This window comes from Cibotium barometz, chromosome 2 (assembly GCF_041138505.1).
Source record: "Cibotium barometz isolate CiBa-2024 chromosome 2, ASM4113850v1, whole genome shotgun sequence".
In the NCBI taxonomy this organism is placed as follows: domain Eukaryota; kingdom Viridiplantae; phylum Streptophyta; class Polypodiopsida; order Cyatheales; family Cibotiaceae; genus Cibotium; species Cibotium barometz.
In genome coordinates, this window is record NC_141047.1 from 46,912,800 (window position 1) to 46,940,289 (window position 27,490).

At 45.1% G+C, this 27,490-nt stretch overlaps 2 protein-coding genes across 2 annotated transcripts in view; one reads left to right on the top strand and one right to left on the bottom strand.

Moving 5' to 3' along the window:
• LOC147641156 (protein MRG1-like) overlaps positions 1 to 26,765 on the bottom strand; it is a 40,769-nt gene extending 14,004 nt beyond the window's left edge. Inside the window, exons 1-2 of the mRNA XM_086818721.1 lie at positions 26,533 to 26,765; positions 19,520 to 19,573 (exon numbers count right to left, since the gene is read on the bottom strand). The gene's annotated coding sequence lies outside the window, so the exon portion shown is untranslated. The remainder of the gene's footprint in view (positions 1 to 19,519; positions 19,574 to 26,532) is intronic.
• LOC147641157 (uncharacterized) lies at positions 14,458 to 15,618 on the top strand. Its single transcript, XM_086811748.1, has 2 exons — positions 14,458 to 14,582; positions 14,727 to 15,618. The coding sequence occupies exons 1-2, from the start codon at positions 14,458 to 14,460 to the stop codon at positions 15,616 to 15,618; spliced, it is 1,017 nt and encodes a 338-aa protein (XP_086667874.1).
• Positions 26,766 to 27,490: the final 725 nt, after the last annotated feature.

The window sequence follows — 27,490 nt, forward strand, 5'->3', positions numbered from 1 at the left end:
ATTTGATTTAAAATCACACAAATGTTGATCTTAAGCACTTAATTATTACATCTGTAGGAAACAATTACGGGGTAAGAATGCTCTAAAGTAGCAAGAAAGCTGAGAGCTGAAGCTGTATCCTGAGTCAGGTGAGACAAATGTAAGACTGAGCTCAAGGATCCCAATACTGGGCTACAATACTGGTGATACAAGATGCCAACAACACCCTCTCAGAATCGAGACTGCTAGATAATGCGAATTCTATGCTTATTTCAACTCCTGCAGCCTTCTTCCTTTTGAAGGAATCATTTCCTAGACCAGTTGGTCTTGAAGAGTCGTGGGTATCACATATGACTGCTCTGCCATGAAGAAGCTATGTATCACAAGAAGTGAACAGAATGGGCTTCGATTTTGCACGACTAATTACACACAAGTTAATTCTCTCACTTGACTCACACAAACCTATGGCACTGCATAACTGCTGTAGAACGCACGAACTTCTTGGCCTCTTGAACACCAACACACATAACACTTATACAATCACTCTACCACATCAGTAAGCTCTACCAGGAAACACAATTGCATAGGCATGGCCACACTTAACACCATAAAAACAGCATTTGCAACAGTGTAGCAATGAAATGCGTTTCAGCTGGTATGAAACGGACCAAAATGTTTCATAAAAGTTTCGTTTAAAGAAACGCGTTTTTTATCTCATGTGTTTTCCCCAAGAAAAGAACATTATCACTTGCACAGACTTTCCGTTTGTGGCAAACATTTTGAGGCTGCTGTTTGCGCATTTGTCTTGACTCCCGACTCCCGCTCAGCTGCCGTCGCCTATGTACCCGCTGATGTCGCCTGTGTAAAGTTGGCCGACTGGTCATGACTCACAACTGACGACTGCTGTCCACGGTCCACCCTCCCAAGCTGAATACTGCTGCTGGGTAAGCCAATGTTTGCATATGTTTCTATAGACTATACTATATAGGCTGCTCTAGCCTGCTGCTTGCAGCCTTCTGCCCTTTTTTTGGGCATATGCTTCTATATATGTCCAGCTATAGCCTGAGACCCCATAAATTCTATGGGTATACCGTGTTGACAATAGTTATTAGGGTGTAAAATCAAGCTTTTTTTCCTACAACTAAAACGGGGATTTTTTCCCATAACCTATGCAAGGTCTCAGTCTACAGGCAACAGGGTATTTCTCTTGCAACTTTGCAAGATGCCTCACACAGGATCCATTGTGGAGCACTGTCACATGGGAGAGCAAGTATGCACACTCAGGCTCAAGAAAATGGAGGTGCAATTTTTGTGCAAAGGTGCATCCTGGCAACATTACACGGTTGAAGGCACAATTCACACATACAAAGGGCCATGGGGTGGGACCTTGTAAGGCCGTACCAAGGCACATTTATGAAAGCCTTAAGGCTTGGAAGGCTAAGGAAATAGGCCTTCCTGTTGAGGAGATCGTGGATCTTGAGCATTTAAGAGCCTGCCATCAGTGTGGAAGAGCAAGATTCTCCAATAGGTGACATGCAAAGTCAGCATCATTACACTTTTACTGTTGGGGGTAGCTGGACAAGTGATTGAGACACCCTAAGTCAACAACAGCTCCCATGGCTTGGGTTGAAAGCCTCCCGTCCATCTCACTGTGCATCCCTTCTTTAGAGATCATCCCCTCACTAGAGAACCTACCTCCGCTTCTCTAGATCCCCCAATTGTTTATTTAGAGGATAGAGTTCTCTGGGCTCCCTGGCAAATGCTTCATTTTTTGTTAGATGAGGCACATTGGGGACAGCCCTGCCTCTAGCGGCAGGTGACTCAACAGAGAGCTAGACTTCCTTGCACAAGAGACACCCTCCCATCGTGGGGGTCCCAGCCTTGCCCACCCCCTCCCTCGTCCCTCCCTCGTCAGACGTACCTTCCTACGGGAGGCCTCCTCAAGGGGTGTGGGCTGGATGATTGAAGTCATCTGTGTATTTCCCCTCTGGAACTAAAGGGGCAGTTGGCAAATCACAACCTTGAGCAAAGAGGACAGCTTTACCTTTGTTGAAGAAAGGGCATGTGAAGGCAGGGTTTCAAAAGGCTGCCATGAAGGAGGCAACAAGAGAGGTGCAGTGTGCATTGTTCTTCAATATTTTGTGGACTCCTCGATGGAGGACAACAATTAGAGCAATCTCATGTGCATAGGTTGTGAGTGGGATGGTCCCTTATATGAGGCCTTGCGTACTACAGAGCTTCGGAAAGAGAAGCTAGTAGTGGAGACAGAGATGAAGCCTCTTAAGGCTACTTGGGTAAAGTATGGGTGTACTTTGATGTGTGATGGCTGATCTGATGTGTGTTTATAACATTCTGGTCTCCTCATGCAAAAGCACTATGTTTATTCGTGCCATAGATGTCTATGTGGCCGGGACAATGGTGACAAGGGAGTTCATCTTTAGGCATATACGCCAAGCTATACAAGAGATTGGCCAAGACAACATTGAGCAGGTGATAACAGACAATGGGTCAAATTGTGTTTCCATGGGAAGGATGCTTGAAGAAGAGTTCCCCAAGATTGTATGGACACCTTGTGTTGCACATAGCCTTGATTTGATGACAGAAGATGTGGGAAAGCTAGATTGGGTGAGAAACATTTTTTCTGTAGCCTCTAGTGCGATGAACTTTGTCACCAAGAGGCCGAAAGTACTGAGCATGTATAGAGCCAATTCTGATCTTAAGCTCTTGAAGCCGTCCAAAACCCACTTTGCCTACATGTTCATTGTGGTGGAGAGACTTGTGAGGGCGCGCCATGGCCTAATGTGCACAGTGGTATGTCGTGAGTGGGCAACATGGGATGACAAAGATGCACCAAAGTCAGATTCATTTGCTCGTATGGTCATGAGAGAGACTTGGTGAAATAATGCGCAAGCACTTGTCTTGGACAAGATTGGAGAAGCTCTCGATGCTTGTACATTATTGTCTCCTGAGAGGTATAACTCTTATTCTTTCTCTTGAAGTTAGATAGATCATAGAAGTTAGAAGTATGAAGTATATGTTCATTGCTTACTTTTTGTTTTCCACTTACAACTTTGAACTCATATACAGAGTTCAAGATATTAGGGAGATATGGAACCAACGCTGGAATTGGTATCATAGGCCAATCCACGCGATTGCACACATTTTGCATCCTCTTTAGAGAAGTGAGGAGCTGTACTTGGGTGAAGTGCTATAGACAAAATAAAGCTCTTACATTTCCAGGCTAGTGGATGGTGATGTACAACTTATGAGAAAGTTAGAGGATCAGTGCTCATATATCAAAGCAGTAGCCACATGTTTAGACGGCCAACAGCACAACTGAGGAACACACAATTGGAGCATGTGTCTTGGTGGGAGAAATATAGAATTGGTACTCCAGACTTGGTAAGTAACAAGTTACCAAGTATAACTTTTCTAAGAATATTGACAATCTTATACTTCTATTCAATGATGAATGGTGTTGATTTTCATTTGCAGAGACGCATTGCCATGAGAGTTCTCTCACAAGACTGTAGTTCAAGACCTTGTGAGAGAAACCCGAGTACATGGGCACTATTCCGCACTAAAAAGAGGAATAGGCTGCATAGCTGGAGAGGCTTGTGTTCTGTCATTGTAACTTGCAATTGATAGAGCAAAAAGGCAACCGCATCGAGCCTCACTAACAAATCTGATATCACAAAGGAGATCCCCGACATCCCTTAGGAGGAGAAAGATATCTATTCCGTGTTGTACGAGGAGATTACAGCTACATCTCATGATACACGATCCCAGGCACTTGCTAGTACCAATGCAACACCTGCAGATCAAAGCATTTGAGGAGGACTCAGCCAATGGTTCTAGTAGTGAGAGTGAGGATGAGCGTGATGGAGAGGATGATGAAGATGATGGCCAAGAGGATGAGTCTTGAACTCTCATGAGCCTTGAGTCATTTATCTATGTCCTTTTTTGGATTTACTGGGACATTGTGTGATTGTCATGACTCTTTGGGAGTCATCATGATTTATCTTTATTATGATGTTTTTTTATCATTGTATTAAGTGAAGTACCAAACTCTTGGCTGCCCAGTATCATGTATGGAATGTGGATTCTAGAGAGATGAATATGGGTGTTGTTTTCTAGCATTGAATCACTGTTTACATTGAATAATAATGTGTTTTCTCATGAGTCATATTTTTCAAGCATTCTGTTTGCTGAAACATGCTAATAAACACCTAATTCTTGTACAGTTTGGACTCCCCTTTTCTCCAGCTATCTCACGAGGATACCAACCGGGTTATCAGGTTAGATCTTCTCAGCCTCTACACACATTGCACATAGATCACACCTCCGGAGCTCCCCACGAATATGCACTTCTACAGAGATCACTTCCTCACACTCACTGGGGATGGATTCATCCAGCAACTGAGCTACTTCCCCGTCGGCCACGATCACCTCACCAGCTCCAGATCCAGGACATGCTGCACCGCCATCGAGCTACCTTTCCACGTGACATAGCTGAGGGAGACCTCTCGACCATACTCATTAGCCCCATGCTTAATATTTTGGAGAGTGGTATACCATCTACTCGGAGCTAATGTTGCTCTCCTGTTTCTATGTTCTTAGTATTCCATGATGAGTTTCTATGGACAGTTCTGTATCACCCCAATGAGATAGCTCTGTTTATGTTTTCTTTCTATTTTATTTTCCATTCCATGATGAGATATGCCATGGACATTATTGTATCACTTTGGTCTCATAGGCCCATTGGGTCTTTAGTAGACGCTTAATCTCTCTCTCTCTCTCTCTCTCTCTCTCTCTCTCTCTCTCTCTCTCTCTCTCTCTCTCTCTCTCTCTCTCTCTCTCTCTCTCGATGCTGCTGCTTGGAGGAGACTCAGAGAGCCCCGTCCTCCCACACCTATTGCCGATCCTCAGACCTGGCAGACATATGCAGAGAGACTTTATGATGTGCCTGCATAGCCCCCTATACCACAGCCCACAGAGCCATGCTCCACAGTCTCCACCTTCACCCCACCTATGGTTAGGAGGGTCATATGCCGACTCCAACATGGACGGGCGACATATCATACAGGATTACAAGGAGAGCATCTCATCTATGCTATTGATACATTGGCACCATTTCTTGCTCATCTCTTCAATAGAGCTCTGTCAGAGGGGTTTCCGGCTGAGTGGACGATGCACACTATTGTGCCGGTCCATAAAGTGGGAGATGTACTAGACCCCGGGAACTACAGGACCATCATGATTGGCCATATATTGGCCAAACTATACGGGGCAGTTTTGGAGGTAGAGCTGAGCACTCATGCAGAGGTTGGGGGATTGAGAGCAGCAAGCCAGGCAAGCTTCCGTCGAGCCTTCTCGACCATCGACCACATTTTTACATTGAGGTGCTTGATTGATCAGGCCAAGGCACGGAGGCAACGGCTCTATTATTGCTTTGTGGATTTCCGCAAGGCATTTGATACTGTGCCCAGAGAGCACCTCTTTCGGCGACTACAGACAGTAGGCATACCTTCAGACATGATGTGGGGCATATACAGGCTATATGAGCAAGTCTTTGGGAGAGTCCGATGCCGAGGAGGCTTGTCCGACACAGTTGCTAGCACCATTGGTGTGAAGCAGGGGTGCCCGCTCTCCCCCACGCTCTTTGGGCTCTATATTGATGAGGTGGTCGATTACATCACACAGGGAGGAGGCTCTGGGGTTAAGCTATCAGGTATTACTGTCCATGTTATGCTTTATGCTGATGACATCGTCTTGGTATCCAACACGCAGGTTGGGCTTCAAAGACACCTTGTGGCTCTTGATGACTTCTGCGCACAGCAGGGGCTCACAGTGAACCTTGGGAAAACCAAGGTTATGATCTTCCACACCTCACCCGCAGTCAGGAGCCACACTACTCACACATTAGCAGGAGGGCGGGTTGAGGCGGTGAGCTCTTACGTTTACCTTGGCATCACATTTACTAGCTCAGCTGGACGCTTCTCCATGGCTCAGGCAGTCCGAGACAGAGTGACCCGGGGGTATGCAACTCTTGCTGGCCTTGAGCGTCAGTGTCATCAGGCACATTTTCAGGAACCCCGCACGAAGGGGTGGCTCTTTGATACATTAGTGACACCAGCCTTGATGTATGCAGCAGCGGTTTGGGCACCAGGGCTTGCAGCCTCCACATGGGTACAGCTCGAGAGACCACAGATCTTGATGCTCTCGAGGATGATACGCAGCAAACCATCCGTCCCGCACGACATTGTTCGAGTTGAGTTTGTTGCACCACCTATGGTAGTGGAGGCATTGTTCCAGACGATCTCCTTTACATACAGGATGAGGGAGATGCCCACGGAGAGATTATCCCGCCGAGCTTTTGAGGCATCCAGAGAGCTGGCCGAGGCTGGACACACTGGATCTTGGATCTTGATGCTCTCGAGGATGATACGTAGCAAACCATCCGTCCCGCACGACATTGTTCGAGCTGAGTTTGTTGCACCACCTATGGTAGTGGAGGCATTGTTCCAGACGATCTCCTTTATATACAGGATGAGGGAGATGCCCACGGAGAGATTATCCCGCCGAGCTTTTGAGGCATCCAGAGAGCTGGCCTAGGCTGGACACACTGGATCTTGGTATGCACACATGCTACAGTGGTTCTCACATCATGGGATAGACATTGAGCGGTTGCCACCTTTTCAGTATGATCAGTCTGCTCCACGGGGTTACCTCTCTCTCAATGAGAGGAACAAAGTGATGAGAGAGGACATATGGCAGCACTACATACAGGAGACATGGACAACACCAAAGATAAAAAACCTCAAATATTTTTAGGGCAATTCAAAACTTTTATGAAGAAATCCACCTAAATGTGCATAATGCATCTATAAGACGTTTTTCGTTGCTATTGGACAGCTACGAGTCTCATCACATCAGCTAGAGATAGAGGCTGGGAGAGCGGCACGGGTTCCCAGAGCTGAGCGGATATGCAGATTGTGCCGCGAGGAGGTGGAGACTGAGGATCACTTTGTATGTAGATGTAGAGCCCACCAGGGGGTCAGAGATGGATATGCAGGATTGTTTGAGGAGCACTCTTCACTACATCAGTTGATGGAGGCCTCGGACCAGCAACAGCTTGGCAGACTACTACTAGAGCTTCATAGTTCTCGAGAGAGACTCCTCCAGACACCCGCTCCCACTAGGGGTGGGAGACAGTCCCAACTCACAGATTTCTTCCAGAGAGCTATGCCATTGCCAGCTGATGTACCACGTGGGGTGACCGCAAAGAGAGCAGAGGAATTGAGAGCCAGGAGGAGACCTAGACAGACTAGACATAGAGCACCCCGACTCCGTCACCGAGAGATAGCAGCTATCCGAACGAGACACCAGATGGAGACATAGGAGAGGCTAGCTCGCTTTCATTCAGACTCAGGGTACATGTTCACGCCATTCACAGCCTCAGCATCGACGATGTATGATGTATGATATCTTATATCCCTCTTATGGCACTGGATGGAGTTAGCCATAGATCTGCATAGCATGCTTGTACTACCCCTTAAGCATATAGAGATGCATCTTGCCTTAGCACTCCATCCACATCCCCACCCCCCCTTATATTGTTTGTATATGGGCTCCACCGATCCATGATGATTCACAGTTGTATCCAAACACATGCACACTTGGCTTTCCTACAAGTCCCCTAGGAAAGAGCTTCCTCAACTGCAGGAGGCTCTTCGTCCCGACTGATACGAGACATCAAAGCATAGTTCAGCCTGCTGCAACGTATCCACACTCGAGTGGTCATGACGACACTACCACACATCACCTGACTGAGAACCTGTAAGAGAGAATGCTGAGAGTTTGTAAATCCCAGTCTTGCAAACCTCATGCACTGACAACATATGAAAACCAAGAGATGGGACAAAAAGAACTCGGGAGGGATGCTTCCCCCCTCTGCCATCGAGAATGATCTCCATCCTACCCTCACTATGAATGGGTATAGTGGACTCGTCACCAATCAAGATGTGACCTGCGTGCCTCCGACGATCCTATAATAACTCTCGAGAAGGAGTGATGTGCCTAGAAGCACCCCTGTCAAGAATCCAATCCCGAGTGTCCCTAGCGGTGAGTCCAACCGCCTCCCTGCTCGAAGAAGATGAAACACCGGTGTCCATAATCTAAGTGCACAAAAGCTAGAGTCTTCACGATTACTGCTGAAAAATCATCACCCTTCTCGGTGAGCCGCGTAGGACATTTTCTCCAATAATGGCCTTTCTCGCCACAATTGTTACAAGTCCTCTTTGCCTTCAAGGCATCACGATCCACGTCGGGCACCTAGTCGGAAGACTTCTCTTGTGAAGACTTCCCTTTGCCCTTACTGCGGCCTTGCGACCACCACTGGCCAATCAAGGCCTCAGAACCTCCTCCCTGTGGAGGGTTCGAAAAACGCTCTTCCTAGTCCAAGACCATTGGCACAAGCTCCTCCCATGTGATGGTATTAAGCCGGCCACTGGTGATCAAAGAGGAGTAAAATGCTGAGTACTGAGAGGTCAGATGAGACAGCAAAGTGATGGCCATGTCCTCTGAAGATATCTCCTTCCCAACCTAAAGAACCTCCTGCTGAAGAGCCTACAACTTGTTGATGTGCTCCCGCATCATCGACAACATTGCAGGATCCATCACCCGCATCTGAACTTCCAAGCAGATCCTCTTCATGGGTGATACCCTGTTATACAGAGAAGCCAAATGCTGCCAAATCCCTCTGGCCAACGTCATATGCTTTATATGGTTGATCACCTGTGGTGTGCAATTTAGGAAGATGAAAGAACGCACACGGGCATTGACACGATCCCACAACTGTGCCTGAGCCTCCCGTTCTTTCCGAGTAGAGGGTAACAACTCCCCGTCCTCCAACTCCGGCCGTGGAACACCAACAATAATGAAATCAGCCAAGTCATAAGACTCCAATACAGACTCCATCGTTACCTTCCATATGCCGTAGTTGGTCCCGTCCAACTGTCGATCCATGGGGAACGTGGGGAGAGTAGGGATCTTCACGTGCTTCTCAGCCATCTCAAGCAAGTCTGCCATCGGGGTGGTTACTTTGGTCTTGTGAAGGGAAGGTGGGTGGGAAAAAAAAATGAAGAAAAGGCTACAACTAATATGCACGGTGACTCAAATCTCTCGTAAGATCCAAGGTCTTCAAAAAACAATCCCGCACACTCTCCAATTGTCTCCAACCTTCAAGCCACCTGGGGCTCTAATACCATGTTGGAATACGCAACGAATATGAGACAAATTGCTGAGAGCACAGCATAGCAAGACACCAACATGAAGATGAGCAAATGCAAGAGAACCTCCAACAAGAAAAACGCTTAAGTGTGTATGGAAGAGAAAGCGCAGAAGATGAGAGAGTGAGGCTATGTGAACTCTGCACTATATACAAGATCCAGTACAACAATACCCAACTGAGAGTGGGGGGGGGGGGGGGGGGGGCAAGGGGCCATTTTATATGGCCCTAGGCTGCTGGTTGGCCAGTCCAAAACAGGCCGACAGCAGCCACTACTCACGACCAGCACCAGGTGTGCACGCGGCCAGAAAAACCCTGGTCGGCCAGGTGCCAACAGTTGGCCTGGTCACCAAAAGGAGTCGGGTAGCAAATCAACAGTCGGCCAACATCAAGAATCAACCGACAACCCTCCACACCTCAAGAAAAATGGAAAAAATACATGGAGAGTGAGGAAAAATGGGAAGACACCAAAACTGGGTGGGGACACCCACAACAGAGACCCTGGTATAATGTAAAGACAGGAGATGATTGCTAACAGTACACCATCTATTGGGGACTAATGCTCCTCTCATGTTTCTATGTTCCTAGTATTCATGATGAGTTTCCATGGACAGTTTTGTATCACCTCAGTGGGATAGCTATGTTTATGTTTATGTTTATGTTTATGTTTTGTTTCTGTTTTATTTTCCATTCCATTATGAGATATGCCATGGACATTATTGTATCACTTTGGTCTCATAGCCTCATTGGGTCTTTAGTAGACTTAATCTCTCTCTCTCTCTCTCTCTCTCTCTCTCTCTCTCTCTCTCTCTCTTCACTAGTCACCCCTGCTTTGATGTATGCTTCAGCAGTATGGGCACCTAGGCTCGCCACCTCCACATGGTCTCAGATAGAGAGGCCTCAGATTCTCATGCTCACGGATGATCCGCAGCAAACCCTCCGTCCCACATGACATTGTCCAAGCGGAGTTTGCTGCACCTCCTATGCTAGTAGAGGCCCTCTTCCAGACGATCTGCTTCATACAGAGGATCAGAGATATGCCATCACATCGACTCTCACATAGAGCTTTTGAGGCGTCCCGACAGCTCACACAGAGTGGAGATAGGAGATCATGGTATTCACAAATGATACAGTGGCTCACTCAGCATGGTCTCCACATAGATCACCTGCCACCTTTCTAGTATGATATACATGCACCACATCCAACTCTCTCACAGTGAGAGGAACGGAATTCTTCAGCAGGATTTGGATTACACCCACTCAGCCTCTACCGCCAAAGATGCTATACTATAGAGATCAGTTTATGCGTATCTCAACAGATGGATTCATTCAGCGACCCGGATATATGGGTGTGTACATGCCTCAGTGTGCCCGAGTGGCGATTGGCCAGCTCAAAGTGTCATCACACCAGCTTGAGATTGAGGCAAGTAGGGCAACACGGATCCCCAAAGCAGAGAGGATATGCAGACTATGCCAGGAGGAGGTTGAGAGTGAGGAGCATTATGTATGTAGATGCAAAGCATATAGTGTCATTAGAGAGAGATACACCACCATCTTCAATAGACATCCCTCACTCTGCCAGATCATGGAGTCCACAGATCAGCGTATATTTGGCCAGTTCTTGCTAGAGACACAGCGCCACGGAGAGACACTGCTCCAGACTCATACCACAAGGAGAGGTGGGCGACAACTCTAGCTCACTGATTTCTTCCAGAGATCTATCCCAGTTCCTACCATGACACATGAGGGGGTTACACTTCAGCGCACTACGGACCTCCGAGCTAGACAAGACCGAGAGCACCAGGCTACCAAACTCCCAAACTACATCAGAGGGAGATCACAGAGATACGGACTCGACATCAACACCATATCCAAGAGCAGCTAGCTCACTTACAGTCACCCGAAGATCATGCTCTGATGTATTTTTGCCTCGCGATCGTCTATGTATTACATATTATGAAACCGATCCCGTCAAGTGGGAGTAGACTCCGTTGGACACCCACACGCGTAATAGCACAACTTAAATATCACAATATGAATGGACAACTCAATAAAAACTGAAAAACTAACATGAAATAAAGATCAATGGACACTAGCACTGGGGCCGGAACAGGCCGACCCCCCCCCCTCAATATATATAATATATTATGGAGTATTTAAGGGGTACAATGTTCCATGGGTTCGATGAACCAGATGATGTCCATGTACAACCGAAATGAATACAGTTACCAAACAATAGTCTTGAAGTAGACGTTCAAAGTAGAGCGAACCACTTGAAGAAGTCTAGTCTCTACGGTCCCATGCCTTCACTAGAATCCACAGAGAGCGCCCCACTGGTGTTCCAGGACCACGCACAAGCAGGCGCTCCCGTACTAACGCCTGGCTCTCCCGATCTCGGCACCCACAGACCGTGGTTCTCCAAAAGCTTGAACTACCCGGCACCGAACGGGTGTTAGCAGCAGTGAATATCCCTCGAAAGATTTACACCAAAGACCTTCGTTTGAATCTCAATCAATGTACCTTGTAAAACAATGAATATGGCCTCTAATAGAGCTAGGCACCCACGCATGAGAGGAGATGGCCCAATCGCTGCTGTTGCTGGCCGCTCGCAAGAGAGAGAGAAATGAAATGAAATGAAATGATATATTAACGTCTTCAAAAGGCCAAAATGACCTATGAGACCAAAAAGGTTACAACAATTAGTGGATCTGATACAATGTCTGTGTAAGGAAAGCTAAAAACAACTAAACAACTAACTGAAACTGAAACAACTATGAGGAAAAAAGAGAGAGAGAGAGAGAGAGAGAGAGAGAGAGAGAACCAGCTGCAGCCGCTTGCGTGGTAGAGAGGGACGCATGTAGCTGCCCGCTTGTGGGAGAGGAAGACGCCTATGTGCAGCTCGCTTGTGGGAAAGAGAAGGAGGCGCCTAGGTGCAACCCACTTGTGGGCAAGAGAAGGTCGCCTGCAGCTGCCCGCTTGTGTGCAAGAGAGAGGAGGTCGCCTGCAACTGCCCGATAGCATGAAATGCAAGCGAGTCACCTATAGCTGCCCGCTTGTGGGAAAGAAGGCGTCGCCTGTGTGTAGCCTGCTTGTGTACCCAAGCAAGAGAGAGGCACCAAGCGATGGTGGGGGCACCCCTCGAACAGCTGGCCGGCCCACCCTTTGCATGGGGGCGGCCAGTTCCAAGGTTCCCAAGGGGGGGTGGGTAGGTGGCCATGCACCCACCCCCACACACACGATTGAGGGAGGGCTTCCCTCCCCACCATGGCCCATGTGTGGGTGCCCATAATGGGTGCCCACCCTACAAAGGGCACCATAAAATATTGAGGAGGCCGCCCACTCATTAATGAGTGTGAACCTGCAACCTTATAAAAAACAAAAGTTAGAAATAATGCTATAAAATAAACAAATGCAATACACTTACCACCTGTTCACTCGCAACAAAACTCGTCAGAAGACAGAGCAAACTTCACGACTCACTGGCAGGTGTCCCTGCTCAATAAGTGGCACGTCAGGCAAGCAAACACAAGAATACAAGTCACGCGAAAACAGTTCCAGGCATGCAAACATGAATGCATGTGCAAACAGTATCTTGGACATATCTCCCGTTCATGGAACAAGTACTAAACATTCCTGTCGGGCACAGTGATGGCACGACAGAAAGTATAAATCCCGGTCTTCCTATGGAGTGACAGTCCCATAGGTAAGACACAGATCCAGGCATGAGCCTCCCTATGGAGTGACAGTCCCATAGGCAAGACACAACACAAATACTGGCTCTTCCATGGCGTGACAATCCCATGGATAGAACACAGTCCAAAACATACACGGGTGGCACCAGTCTGGCTCCCGTCCATGTTATGCAAAATACTGGCCCCTTCACATGAGACATCGGCCTGGCCTCAAGTGAACAAGACACAGATCTGGAGATGGACCAAATGGTCGGCCAATTGGTGACATATTACACCCCCATTATGGTACTGGTTGGAGCTAGACAGATCTGCATTGCATTCTTGTATGCCCTACGCATATCATAGTAGCAAGGGAACCCCGTTTCCCCCCATTGGGAACGGTGGAACGCGTTCCCCCATCGCGTGGACCAGTGGAACGCTAGAAACGCATGGTGGAACGTGGAGGTGGTCAAAAAAATGTGGAACGGCAGGGAACGTAGGTGGAACGCTTCGTGGAACGGGCCAGGAACGCTAGCCTGCCGTTCCCCCACGTGGGAACGTGCAGATGACGTGGATTTAAAAAAAATGAAGCCCGTAAGCCTTGCAAGTTGCGCTAGGCGCTTTTCGGAAATTCGCACAAGTCCGTACGCCGCCCGTCGCCCGTCGCTTTTCGGAGTTCACGCCGTTGCTGTCCACGACTCCACGAGTACAGCCGCCAGCGCCCGTACTGTCCTGCCCGTACAACAGCGCCCGTACTGTCCTGCCCGTACAGCAGCTGTTCTTTCAACTTCTGAGTCCTGACATTCTGTACTACTGCCTGCATAGTACAGTCGCCCCAGCCACTGGCAGCCAGGCCCCCAGCCCTTGCACTGTGCAGACTACAGTCATCTAAAAGGCAAGGCAGCAAGAAGCTTTTCTCTTTCTTCTCTCTCTCTTTTTTTGTTTGAACTTTGAACTTTTGGTGTTTTAAAAATTACCTATGGTGAATCACAATCTGGACTGCACACTGGTGACTGCACAGTGCACAGTCTCTCCCCATTAAACAGAAGAAAAAAAAGGACTCATTTCTCTGGAATGGTTAACTTTGAAAGCCTATTCAACTTTTTGCCCGAATTTGCAGACATCATGGCTTACTCGGGTTCAAAGCGATCAGCTTCGAATGCTACTTGGTGGGACGAGGTTGAAAGGCTAGAAAGGTATTCATCTAAGGGAGGTGCAACACGATGGAAATGCAAGCAATGTAACAAAGAGAAGTCAAGAGGAGCAAACCGTGTGAGAGCACATCTATGCCATGTGAACAATGAAAAAGCACAAGTGAACAAATGCCCAGGGACAACACCTGAAATGCGTAGAGAGCTTTTGGCAAAGTACCCAAGTGAAGAGGAGAAAGCATGTGCACGAAAGAAACCGGCAGTTGATGCATCTTACTTCAGTAGACAAGGGGAAGATGTACACTTGGGAGATGGACAACAGTATGGAGGACTTGGGAGCTTTGCATTTTCCCAAGATTCGCAGTCTATGGGTGCAAGTTCCGGCAAGCAGCAAACCTTGGGAGCAGCTTGGGATCCCCGCAAGAAAGAGAGGGTAGATGCAGCTGTTGCAAGGTTCTTTTATCATGATCATGTAGCATTCAATGTTGCAAGGTCTCCATATTTCATTGAAATGGTCTAGGAGATTGCACGGTATGGCCCAACATACAAGCCTCCTTCATATGAGACCATACGCACCACCTTGTTGCAAAAGGAGAAAGCTGCAATTGAATGTGCTTTAGAGTCTGTGCATGAAAGTTGGGCAAAGAATGGTGTGTCACTTATTGCAGATGGTTGGAGTGACACTCGAAAAAGGTCCATTCATGGCATGGTTGCTTATTCTCGAGGAAGAATGCAATTCATTTCCTCACATAATGCTTCTGGGACTGGAAAACCTGCAGATCAGCTTGTGGAAGAGTGGGCCGAAGGTATTGAGAAAGTTGGACCAGAGAATGTTATTCAGTTCTTAGCTGATGGTGAGGCAACAAATAGAGCAGCTGGTCTTAAGCTTGAAGACAGGTATCCGCATATCACATTCAGTCCATGCTTTGCTCATTGTTTGAGCAACTTATTGAAGGATGTTGGCAGCTTGCCATGGGTTGATCCACACATTCAAAAAGGCAAGGAGATAATAAGCTTCATTCAAAACCATCAGTTTATTTTGAATGAATTCCGCAAGAGATCGGCCAAAAAGGATCTCTTGAAGTACTCAGAGACACGCTTTGGTTATAACTTTCTCATGATGAAGAGGTTATCCAAAGTGCAATTGCCTTTGAAGCAGTTGGTTGTATGCAATGAGTGGATGGGATGGGCACTTTCTCGCTCAAGAGCCGGCATAGAGGTTGCAAGAACCATACAAGACTTCACATTTTGGGATGAAGTCAATACTATCAATGCTATGATGAAGCCGATCATGCGCTTGATGCGGATTGCAGATGGACGGGAGCCATGCATTGGCAAGGTTTATGAGGGGGCTGACCGAATGATCGAGAAAATAGGGGAAATGGGCTTGTCTGATGAGAAATATGCAGAGGTTCGAGAATTATGTGAAGCACGATGGAATGGTTATCATTCTCCTATGCATGCTGCAGCGTATATGTCTTGGATCCCGAGTTCCAAGGATGTGGACAAGAGGCCGATGATGAGGTGATGGATGGTTGGGAGACAGTGCTTTCTAGGCAGGTTCGTGATGCAGATAAACGAAGGTTGGTGAAAGACCAACTTGGATTTTATCGCAGCAAGTTGGGAAGGTTTGGATCGGCTGATGCTCAGAGAGATAGGTTTAAGATAGGGGCTGCTTTATGGTGGGAGGATTATGGGGCTTGTACACCACAGCTTCAATCATTGGCAGTAAGGATCTTGTCTCAAGGTGCAAGCTCCTCTCCGATTGAGCAGCTATGGAGTGTGTTCGGCCATGTTGCATCCAAGAAGAGGAACAAATTTGGGACAAAACAAGTCAATGACTTGATTTTTGTAAGTGCTAATTTGCGCTTGCTTGGTGATATGGCATCTCCCAAACCAGAGAAGTTTATATTGCTTGATGAGGAGTCCTCGGATGATGAGGAGACACATGGACTTGCAGATACTGGTCAGGATGGGATTGAAGATTTGGATGCTGCAGATGTTGGTCTTGATGATATGGCTTTCTTGGATGACATAGATGATAGTCTCCTTGATGGCATCACTGGCAGTAGCCATGCATGATATCTCCTTACTATTTGCAATGTGCATGTCACCTTGAGGCTTGGACTTTGGACTTGGATTGTTTCTTTTATCTAGGCTGTGCCATGTGGGCCACATTTTGTGCTTTTTGTCACTTATGTCATGTATGATGTGGGCTAATTTATTTTGACTTGTGAGATCTGTTCAGTGTTAGTATCTAGCCATGCAAATTATGGTGCACTAGACTTTAGTGTGTCTCTGATTTGGTTATATAAATGTGCATTGTATGTTAAGATTTATCATCATTTCTAGGAATTATCTAGGTCGTTCCCTGTTTCCGTTCCCCCTCGTTCCCGTTCCCCCTTTTTCTCGTTCCCGTTCCCCGGGTGGTGCTTTCGTTCCGTTCCCGTTCCCGTTCCGTTGCTACTATGACGCATATAGGTTGCATACTGAGCCTCTAGCAGTAGTGCTCCATCCATCACACCCCCCCACTAGCTCAGCACTTTCATAGTTTATTTCATGTTCATTTTGTCCTTTTTTTTTCTAGACATCGAGAGGACATTGACAGTTGTACATTGATTTGTCTTAATACAGCTTTCTTTCTTTCTTTCTTTCTCGGACGTATAGATCATATTTAGTCTCTTGGGATTGTTCCTACAATGTTGAAAAAGCTTCGTTCATCACAAGTGTGGGTAAGAAACAAAATGGACTAACCCTTCTCTCTCTCTCTCTCTCTCTCTCTCTCTCTCTCTCTCTCTCTCTCTCTCTCTGTGTGCATCATTGTCATGGCTTGAGCTTCCATCTCATCTCTTGTAACATGCGTTGCGGAAGCATGTTCATGATTAATGCTAAGCAAAGAAGATTGACGCTAATCCTACGTTCAACAAAGACACAAAAGAGAAGGAGCTCCAAATAGGATTTGGAAAGATCTACCTGCTCGATCTGCGGTTCTGGTTCTAATTCTGATTTTGGTTCTGATTTGGCCTCTGACTCTGGTGCTAGTTCTGGTTCTGGCACGTGCATCTTGGGTAATGGCACCTCCTCGGAAACACACCTTTCTGTGATCATGTCTCTTGAGAACCCTGGTCTTAGAAGCTCTCTTTTTGTTGCAGCAATGCCCTCAGTCTTGGACTGCTTCACAACCCAAGGTGATTCCTTCTTGGCCTTTGTTGATGCTGCCATGAACTATGGCCATGTTTCCTTGAGTTGTGCCCATCTTTGCTCATACAAAAGTTGGTCTTGGTGCACCTCTTCCTAAAGCTTTACTTGATGTGCTTCTTTCTCGAGTTGCCGATGGTCCTCTTCTGTGAGTTGTTGCCTAAACTCGACGATGATTTGTTCGTACTAGGCTTGGCGTTCTTGTTTCCCCTTGTATCGTTCATCTTCCCATCTCCAAACAACTCTGCACTCATGATATTGTTTTGCTGTTTTTTCTGTTGTAATCAGCCCAAAAACCCTAACCCTAGAATTCTACATGCTTTCTAAACTCCCTAGGATCATGCTAGGCTAAATTCTAGACTTTCTAGCACTATACTATGCTGAAAATGAGGAAAAAGCTATGCAAAAACACAAATTTAACGCAAAAACACAAACCCTATTTTTCCACAAAACATTGTTTAAAAAAGTAATATTTTGTGTCCAAACAACGCCCAAAAGGTGTCCCAACCATTGGGCTATGTCTTGGGCACTTTCAAGAGCTTGTAGGATTGCGAAATCCACTCTACATCTACCCCTAAATTTGCCCATATATTTGCTAATAAGAATATCCATGTCTATGAGCATCGGAATTAATGGATGCACATGACATCTCTCTACTTGCAATCTAGTCCACACCTATCATGGATATATTTATCCTCCATAGTTGCATATGTGTGATCCTGGATGCCAATATGGTATCAGAGCTAGGCTGAACGCCATCTCCATTTTTTGTTGGACTGCCCCACCATCAAAACCTGCGTTTTTTCTTCCATTTGGCCTTGCTGTTTTTTGAACTGAGCCGGTGCCATCACCATCATTAAGGGTGCATTTTTGTTGTTTCCGCCACAATTGAAGCTCATGATGTCACCACCTTCACCACCTTGCCGCCACTATTGATATTGATGATGGCGTTGCCGCTAGCCCTACTCTGTTCCAGCCCGCATGTAGATTTGCCCACACCAACCACCAATGGCTCCATTATTTAAGTGCGCTCCAACTACCTGGCGCTTTGCTCTTAGTCTCCTTCGCCCTCCTCTACCAAACGTTCACCACCACCTTCTCTTCAATGCCCTACTTCAGAGGTGCTTTTGTGCTTCCCCTAGCCTCTGCAACAAACTCTTGCACATGCTAGCAAAAGTATTAAGTAATCATATCAGTATCTTTCTGCGATAAAATATCATGGAGGCGCTCATCCTTTCCCTTGGATCCTCTATCTTGGATCACACCTAAAACAATTGAAACCATCCCTAGTCCAAACATCACCACGAGACATCTGCTCTTTGCAAGTACACTTCCCACACTTGACCATCAAGTGTCGGAATCTTGGAGACGACGATGCAAAAGGATCTTCATCAACATCAAGGGTAAACTCTTGTTCTAGTCCCTTTTTTTATCAAGGATTCTCTGCCTAAGATGTCCCCCTAAATCTGAATATTTTGTAGTCATGGGTTCTCTGCCCGAGATGTCTTCCGAAATCTAAATCTTTTTGTAGCCTTGTTTTTAAAAAAGGCTCGGCTCTTTTTTATCCTACTTCCCCTACTTAGAGCTAGGGGGGATTGACTATGGATAGACTGATGTAGGCATTATGTATGGTCAAGCTCTTGTATCAAGCCTAACAAAAAATTTCAAGTGTTGGCATCATTGTGTTCTTTTGTATCACATGATTGCACTCCAAGAGCCCAAATCATCATACTGAAAGTCTCTCTCTTAGATGACACTCCTTTACTCCGAAGGGGGTTTGTTGGATTTTTTCACAGTCTAGTAGTGTGTCCATTGGTGTGAACACCCCCTTAGCCTTATTAAGGTCTAGGTCAAAAGATGAGGATTGATGCCTATAAAAGCAATGTACAGGTGGAAGTATTATCATAATTCATTCATCATTGTGTTGTGCAATCAATCTCTCTCTCTCTCTCTCTCTCTCTCTCTCTCTCTCTCTCTCTCTCTCTCTCTCTCTCTCATTGTCAAGGCTTGAGGTTCCATCTCATCTCTCTACTTGCATGCTACCCCACACCTATCATGGATATCTTCATAGCTGCATGTGTGATCCTGAATGCCAATAGGGGCTCTGCGTGCCTAGCATTGACAAGTTTTGAAGGGCATTTTTGTTACAATGAAAACTCCATTTAAAAATTCGCAAGCACACAACTTGAAACACCAAACTTTGATCAATACATGAGCAACTTGATACTTACAAGGTAATGTACGAAAAACTTCCACTCTTTCTTTCGAACTTCTGCCCTTTGGATCTATGCAAAAACAAAGTTAAGTCAATTAGGTATAAAAGTCAAATAACCACATTAATTCCATGACTACCTAAATTAGTATAAGGCCTTAGTACCTTGGTACATCCTCTGAGACCTTAATAAAAGGCCTAAATCAAGGCCTTAGAAACAAGGAAACAACAGACTAACTTCTAACAACCATAGCAAGCACCTAAATAAGATCCTATATGCCTTCCAATTTCTATTCAAAAATTATTCTCAAGTATGAGATAATAAACATATTGTAAAGCTAATAAAGGGGGCGTATTTTAATTTAAAAAGGACAAATGAGAAAAGGAAAAAGGGGGATGTAAGGCCAATTTGTCAAAATGTGAGGGTTTAAAAGAGATAAACAACAAAACACAAGCACACCCAAATACCTAAATGTCACGTGCACACCGTTCTTGGCATTAAGCAAAGGCATTTGAAGCATTATCCAGGCATTTATAGCATGTTCCCAAGCATTAAGGTATCCAAGCATTGAGTGAGCATGATGGCATCTAAGCATTTCAAGCATTAAGCAAGGCTTGGTGGGCAGCTGACAGCACCTACAAACCAGCCAACAGCAGTCTTTAAGCATTTAATGAAGTCGTGGGCTGGCCGACCAGCAGCATTCTCTCATATATAAAGCAAGTGCATCATTCATCTCAGATCATCTGATAGTTCCAACATATTCTCAGTGTTTCCTTCCTAGGGAGCAAAGGGAAGACAGCAGATCAGCATCTTCATTCAGCAGTTCATCATCAGTATATTCAGCAGCATACAGTTCATCTTCCTACCTCCTACATAGAGGAAAACCGGCATCTAAGGGTGGACCTCAGCATTGGAGAAAGGATCAGTCATTCGTCATCAGCATTTCTCATCCTAAGAAGGATATTCTTTAGGACAGCATCATAGATCTGTTTAGATCTCATTGTAAACGCATTCATTTAATATAGTTGCATTGCATTGCATTGACATCATTGTCTATCTCTTAAGTATCATTAAGTGAAGTATAGTTTAGCCTAAGGTTGTTTTACTACGATCAATTACTCACATGTCACACTAAACTACTGTATTCTATTACTATTGTGAGAAAAGCTCTATTTGCATGCCGTCAATCTAGCTCAAGGATGATTAGTTCCCAATTAGCGTTCGACAAGCTAGCTCACCACCCAACGAGAACGTCAAATCACCCCCAAGCATAGGGGCTAAGTTTCCTTCCATACAAACCACAACAAACCAGCCCTAGCATCCCATACCGCCTACACCCGCCTTAAAAGGGCTACCGATGGACCGTCTGCATCACACAACAGACTAATAGGGGTGAAACAGCACTCGGTACATACCCCATGTGCACGATAACACAATACAACAATAAACCCACACATAACCCACACTTACATAGCTTTTGGCAATAGCCAATAAAAGCTTTACTTATGGGATTATTAACTTATAAGCTTCATTATTAACGTGTAAGCTTTTATGAGCCTTAACCCTTATAATCAACTTGCTTTCTAATCTTTTGGGCCTCGTAAAACCACATATTAGCCAACCTAACCCTAGGACTAGTAAAACTAACCCTTAGGGTTAGCCTCACGTACATGACAAGAAGCAAGTGTGGACTCCAAACACAAAAAAACAAGGGGAGGAGATGTTGGGGAACCTTATTGATAGGTCTTTTAGGATCGTGCCGCACACCTCAGAACCAAAAGGAGGGGCCCATACCATAATTGCAAGGCATTTCATGAAACACATTTCATAAAGGTATATTAAAAAAAATTCAAAACGTTTCAAGAACATCATGTACAAGGAGGTTCAAGTCCCAAACAAATCCCAATTTGAGCCTTGATATATTTAGCAAACCCTGTAGAAGTATAAACATACACAAGACGCATCATTTTGTACTCTTAAGACAGGTTGCAACCATAGTCGCATGTAATGGAGACAGCAACAAAAACGAAAAATGTCTCCACAACCAAAACTGCATGAAACTAGCAAACAAAAAAGGCTAAGAATCAGCACGTCTTTAATATTAACATCATATAGTAGATGTAAATAGAAATGATGAAAAAAGTTGAGAGAAATTGGGATATATTTGAAAAGAAAAACAGTTAAAATTGAAAAAATGTGGAGAAATTCCTCAAGTGAGATTAGAAAATGAACAAAAACGACGCCTCCAAAAAATAGAGTTTAGCCATTTTGGCTACTTAACAACCATTTCTTGATAATATGGGTACAACTCAAGAGAGTCAAGCTGGCCAAAAAAACAAACGAATTTCCAAATCTAAACAAAAAAGGGTAAAATCAGCCAACTTGATTTTACCAATGTTATGATAACATCTCTAACCTTGGATTAGGTTAATCCGAAGGCTCACATTAGGCACCTATTGGAGAGGTCTCAAAAAAAGGATGGTAGAATGCGATTGTGTGTACAAAGGGCTAAATAAACTCATTGCTCATTGTGAAGAATCGATATTCTTTATTAAGGATAAATGATTTGGTAGATCGTCTAGAGGATGCAAAATATTTCACCAAGGTCGATATGCGATTAGGTGTATAGCACTTGCACCTATGTGCTAGGGTTTTCTAGAGATAGAAAGAAGAGTGCGACAAAATCACACATACAGCACACACGAGTCCTAAACTATTGCTTTGTATCATGTACAAGAAGAAGTAATACAATTGAAATTCAAGTACAAGATGTGGCAAAGAATGAAGACGTTAAATCACAACCCTATGACCTATTGTTCACTCCTGGCTAGCACTTCGCCTACAGAGAAACACTCTGTGAAGTACAACGTTTAGGAAAGCAAATGAATATGACGATTCGGTGGCCCACGTATGTATATGCACCAATGCTTCTAGTGGGCCAACTGTACATGTCATCACTGCCACATCATCATTGCCATGTGGCAATGCCACATGTCCTTTGTTTTGTCCGACTTTGCCTATCGGCTGCTATCTGATGTCTCGCTCTGTCCTACATACTCGTAGGTGTGTCACATTCTCCCCTACTTGCATTGTAGTTGTCCTCAACTCCACGATGTCACATATAAAGTGCCCTTCCATAAAGGAAAAGATCCAAGCAAAGCTCATCCAACAAACCCAAGATCTCGAACACTACGAGACCACTTGACGTCCATTGCAAAGGCTTACATTTCATCCTCGCCGCCTCAACACGAAGACCTATAGGGAAACTTGCACATAACCTACTTTTGTCACCAATATGTGGATGGCTTTTGGATGCATGTGCAAGCTTTGGGAAGGGGTATTATCCAGTACAAAGGACAGGGCACCTCGAAACAGTTTCTTGGACACAGAAATGGTCATTGGAGCTCAAGTGTCAAGTGGAAATCATGTATGGTGAGCTCCCGAGGATTTGCCAGAAATTTGGCATTGAAACATGTTCTACATGGTGCTCATATACATTTCTAATAAGGTGGAATACCAAGGAACATACTCCTAAAATCTAGAAAGGTTACTATTTTTATACATCCTCAAATGGAAATTCTATTCGCGTCATTACGTCCGTAAGTTGTGTAAATGGGGAGACATGTCAAAGCACATTTGGCAAAAGGTCTACCAGTTGGGATATTTTTAAGATAAAGGTTATGGGAGGACCCATCTGTTAGATTGAGACATGTGGCAAGAAAGTGGATCAAAGTGAGACAAGTGGCCTCACACTTGTCACTTCAGCTATTGTGCAGATTGGAGCCCTCTCTCTTCATTTGGAGGCTCTCTTGCTGCACACTAGCCTCTACCATGTTGGTTGCCCGCATTCTCGTCAACTACTACTTTTGGAGAGTTCCTACACTCCTTCATTCCCCTCAATATAACATTTCTTTAGCCTCTTTATGGTTGCACTACATACTCCGGGATCTTCTTGTGTATATAGAGCAGAGTTGCACGCCTATATCTCTCTCTCTCTTGTGCTGTATTTTTTTACATGCGTTTTGCTCGTGTTCCCAGATCTAGTCATCATCTCTGCTGCCTATTCTGACATGGTATCAGAGCCCTAGGCTCTAGATAGTTCTTGGGATTTGTGTGGGCAAGAGGGGGACTGTTGTGTGATTGGTGGACTGTTTGGGACTGTTCGGGAAGAGGAGAAGCAAGAGGACGGCGGGCTGATTTGCTGGACAGCCACTTTGCAGGTATTAGTTCTTCTTTGTTCCCACCCACCCACACTTTTCAGAGTACATTTCCGCAATGGCAGATCTGTTTGAGATGGTCGAGAGGCATGTGAAGATCCCGACACTCCCCACGTTCCCGGTGGACCGTCAGTTGGACGAGAGCCACTACGGCATATGGAAGGTTATGATGGAATCTGTTTTTGAGACTTCCAAGAAGCCATTCCAAATCCAAGCAGAAAACAATATCCAAAAGTAGATCGCCGAGAATCAACACAAACAAAAATCAACATCCGTGAATCCCACCAAATCAAAACCACTAGAATTAGTGATATCATAACTGGATGTGCCGCGAAGATATCGAAGAACTTGCAAAGCAGTTTGCTAGTGAGACCGTCAAGCCGCAAAGAAGAACTGACTGAGAATACTCAATGCATAATTGAGGTAGAGCAATGAACCAACCAACTACCGATAACCGATAGAATCAACCAAAGGAGAATCATCTTCCTTTGAGAGCTTGAAACTAGGATCCATTGGACAATAGAGTGGAGTACAATCTGTCAAACCATAAAGAGAAAGCAAATCGCACATACTTCTCTTGAGAAATAAAAAATGCAATCATCACGTTGCCATACTTCAAGACCAAGAAACTAATGAGATCAATCATCTCAATCTGCTGTGAAAGCTGAAACTGAACATGAGTGACTAACTGAGAAGTGAGAAGCAGCTCTTGAAAGAATGAGATCATCCACATATAGCACAATGATACAAATATCACCATAAGAGAGAAAGACATAAAGATTTGAATTTGGATAAGCTCTCAAAAAGCCAAGTGAAATCAAGATGGCATCAAGCTTCTGATACCAAGCACGGGGTACCTGTTTGAGACCATATAGAGCCTTTCGTGATAAATAAACATGATCTGTGTGTCCCATAATCTCAAATCTTGGAGGTTGCTCAAGAGTCAACATGTATCTCCTCCTCTAAATCTTCGTTCAGAAAGGCAAATTTAACATCCATCTGAAGCATCAACAAAAGCTTCCAAAAATGAGCAAGATAATTGATTATCGATTCGCCATGTTTCTGCATAAAATGCTCCCACGGTTTCTTCGATTCACGCTCGTAATCTACAATAAACTCCTAGACGATCGCCTTGCGATAGTCATCCCAGCAAGTCACGAAGTGATACCTAAGTTGGTCTTCCCACTAAAAGAAAGCGGCACTTATCAAAGCCGTACGCACTAAATGAAGCTGAAAAATATCTGAACCACCTGCTACTGCCAACATGGCAACCATCTCACGGATCCAATTGGTTACGACTTCTCCATCTATCTTTCCATTGAACTTAGGAGGGTTCAAAAGCCCCAGTAACTGAGCTTGTTCCTCACGAGGTGTGGAGGAAGAACACGGCAAACCGATAGCGAGCCCCCTCCCTGGTGCCTACCCGCCATCACCCTCTCCTCTCCCTGCTCACCATTGTTGAAAGCTTCAAAGAACCCAAGCATAAAATAATTGCATAAAAACTCAACTTAAAAAATAAAGCAGAAGAGATTGCACGACACACTATTGGGTCCAATGTGCCCTTACCAAAAGTGAGCCCACGCTTCTAATTGGTGTATTTCAATCATATTTAGAAAAAGCACTAGTGGATCTCAAAATAGCTTCCCTTACAAATATGTCGACTTCAACAAAATCAGCTTGCTTTGTTTGAGCGTGCAAGCTTTCTACCAAAAATAAAGTGAAACTATAGCCTTACAATTGTATCACAATTGTGGCCAAAAATAATAAGTCATAAGAGAGCATTCACATGCTCTAGAAAATGTAGGCGCCACCCAAAATGAAATAAGTGACGCATGTTGCTCAAAAATCAAATAACGGCCGTCCAAACCATAGTCGAGTCATAATAAATATTTCCGGACCTCGACGAACTCGCCTCCGTGATCCTGTTCAATAATCTGCACTTTATAACTACGTCGTCAATTAATACATAAATTGACAAATATAAAATAACCAGATCAATAACAATAAAAATATCCTGGCAATGCATCCTGTACTCATACACATGTATGGAATCACCCGCATACGCATGGTAAGCTACAATCGCAAACAAAATAAGAGAGGCGTCCCAAACTTATTCGCCCAACATAACTGCCATCGCTCCCTACCCACCTAGTGCGTTTGTGCCTCCCCTTGCGCGCCATTGCCCTTTCCTCCCCCCTTGCCACCTTCACCGTCTCCTCCCCTTGTCGGCCGTCTACACCCATTAGAGACCTATAACTAAACCCGTAACATCTCTCTCAAAAACAAGTGAAGAAATCATTGTAACCTGCCCTTTTTTTAAAGGTAAGTATGGTGTGCAAGTCATTTGAGCAAAACATCGAACTAACGAATCCTCCACAGCATGGATCGCACATAATGGACAGCAACAGGGTCATGTGTCGCAAGGCTCTGACAGAAAATGGTAAAAACACCTAGACTCCAAGGCAAGCCAAAAAGGATCGTAGGCAGCAGTAAAGGAGGTCTGACACACATGCTACAAAAGCATGGCTTCATCACAACAGCGGGAAGGCCAAAAAATCTATATAAACAGATGTATTGGGTTATTCTTGCTTTGTTTTCCCCTTATTTGCTAGAAACCCTAGCTAATGGGGCGAAACCTGGCTAGCCTGGCAACCCTAGCTAATGTGCCCTCACAGAACATGTGCTTAAAAAACGCTGGCTCATGTGCTCTGACAGAGCATGTGTTGAAAAAACCCTAGCTACCGTGCCTTGATGGCGCATGTTTTAAGAAAATCCTAACTAGGGTATTGAAGCGGAGAGAGGAAGAAGGCACACCTTGGCCTCGTAGATAAGCGGGCCGTGGTACGCGAGGACCTTCTCGCCCTCGCGGAAGAGCCCGTTGTCGCTGGCCCCTTCGCTGTTATCACCGCGGGCATCATCCTCCTTACCGCCAGTCGTCGAGCTCCCCATGTCTGTCACCCCCCCCTTGCAAATTCAAAATACTACTACTCCCCCGCCCCCTCTCCCTCTGTCCAAGCTCGTCGTTGCGGGGATTTAAATTGTGCTTGTGGCCACTGGCTTCTCGTATACTAAAATCTTGAAATAAGGCACCAAAATAGTCTTTTAAATAATTAGGACTAGTTTTTTAAAGAATGGATGATTCTTTTTAATCACACATGGGATATGGAGAGTCAAGAGTTACTTGAGGGCCCTTCTATATAATAGGGGCATGGGGCACACTCAAGGGATGTTATCTTGAGGCTAGGTGATGATATGATGTTCTCTTGTGTAGAGGATTGTATCTACTCTCATGCCATTTCACATTACTACTACATGCTGCTGGATTGGATTCATACCTCTTGGTGGTATGGAACATCAAGGTAAAGGTATGAGGTATTTCATTATAATTCATGTGTGCATCCCTTGGGCTCGGGGGTGGTTGGGTGGATGAGTTTATGCCTGATTTATGCATGTTTATGCATAACAATTATTTAGAGAGATCTTAGGGTTTTAACAGTTGCTTACTCATGGGAGAAGACAAGCCGTGCTAGATATTGAGCTTTCGATGTGGATTATTTGTCTTTTATAAAAGTTATGTTTTTCTGATGGAGGAGATTACTTCGGCCTAAGAAAGAGCTAAGTATTCTTGCAAAGTTGAAGTATTTGTTACTCTCTTCTAAATTTTGCAAGATTGCTGTGGACCACTTACCCTTATCGAGATTGGCAAGGAGGTGTATTGTTTTTGTAACTATTTGCTCTTTTCACATGATGGAATCCTTGTGCGGACACTGGA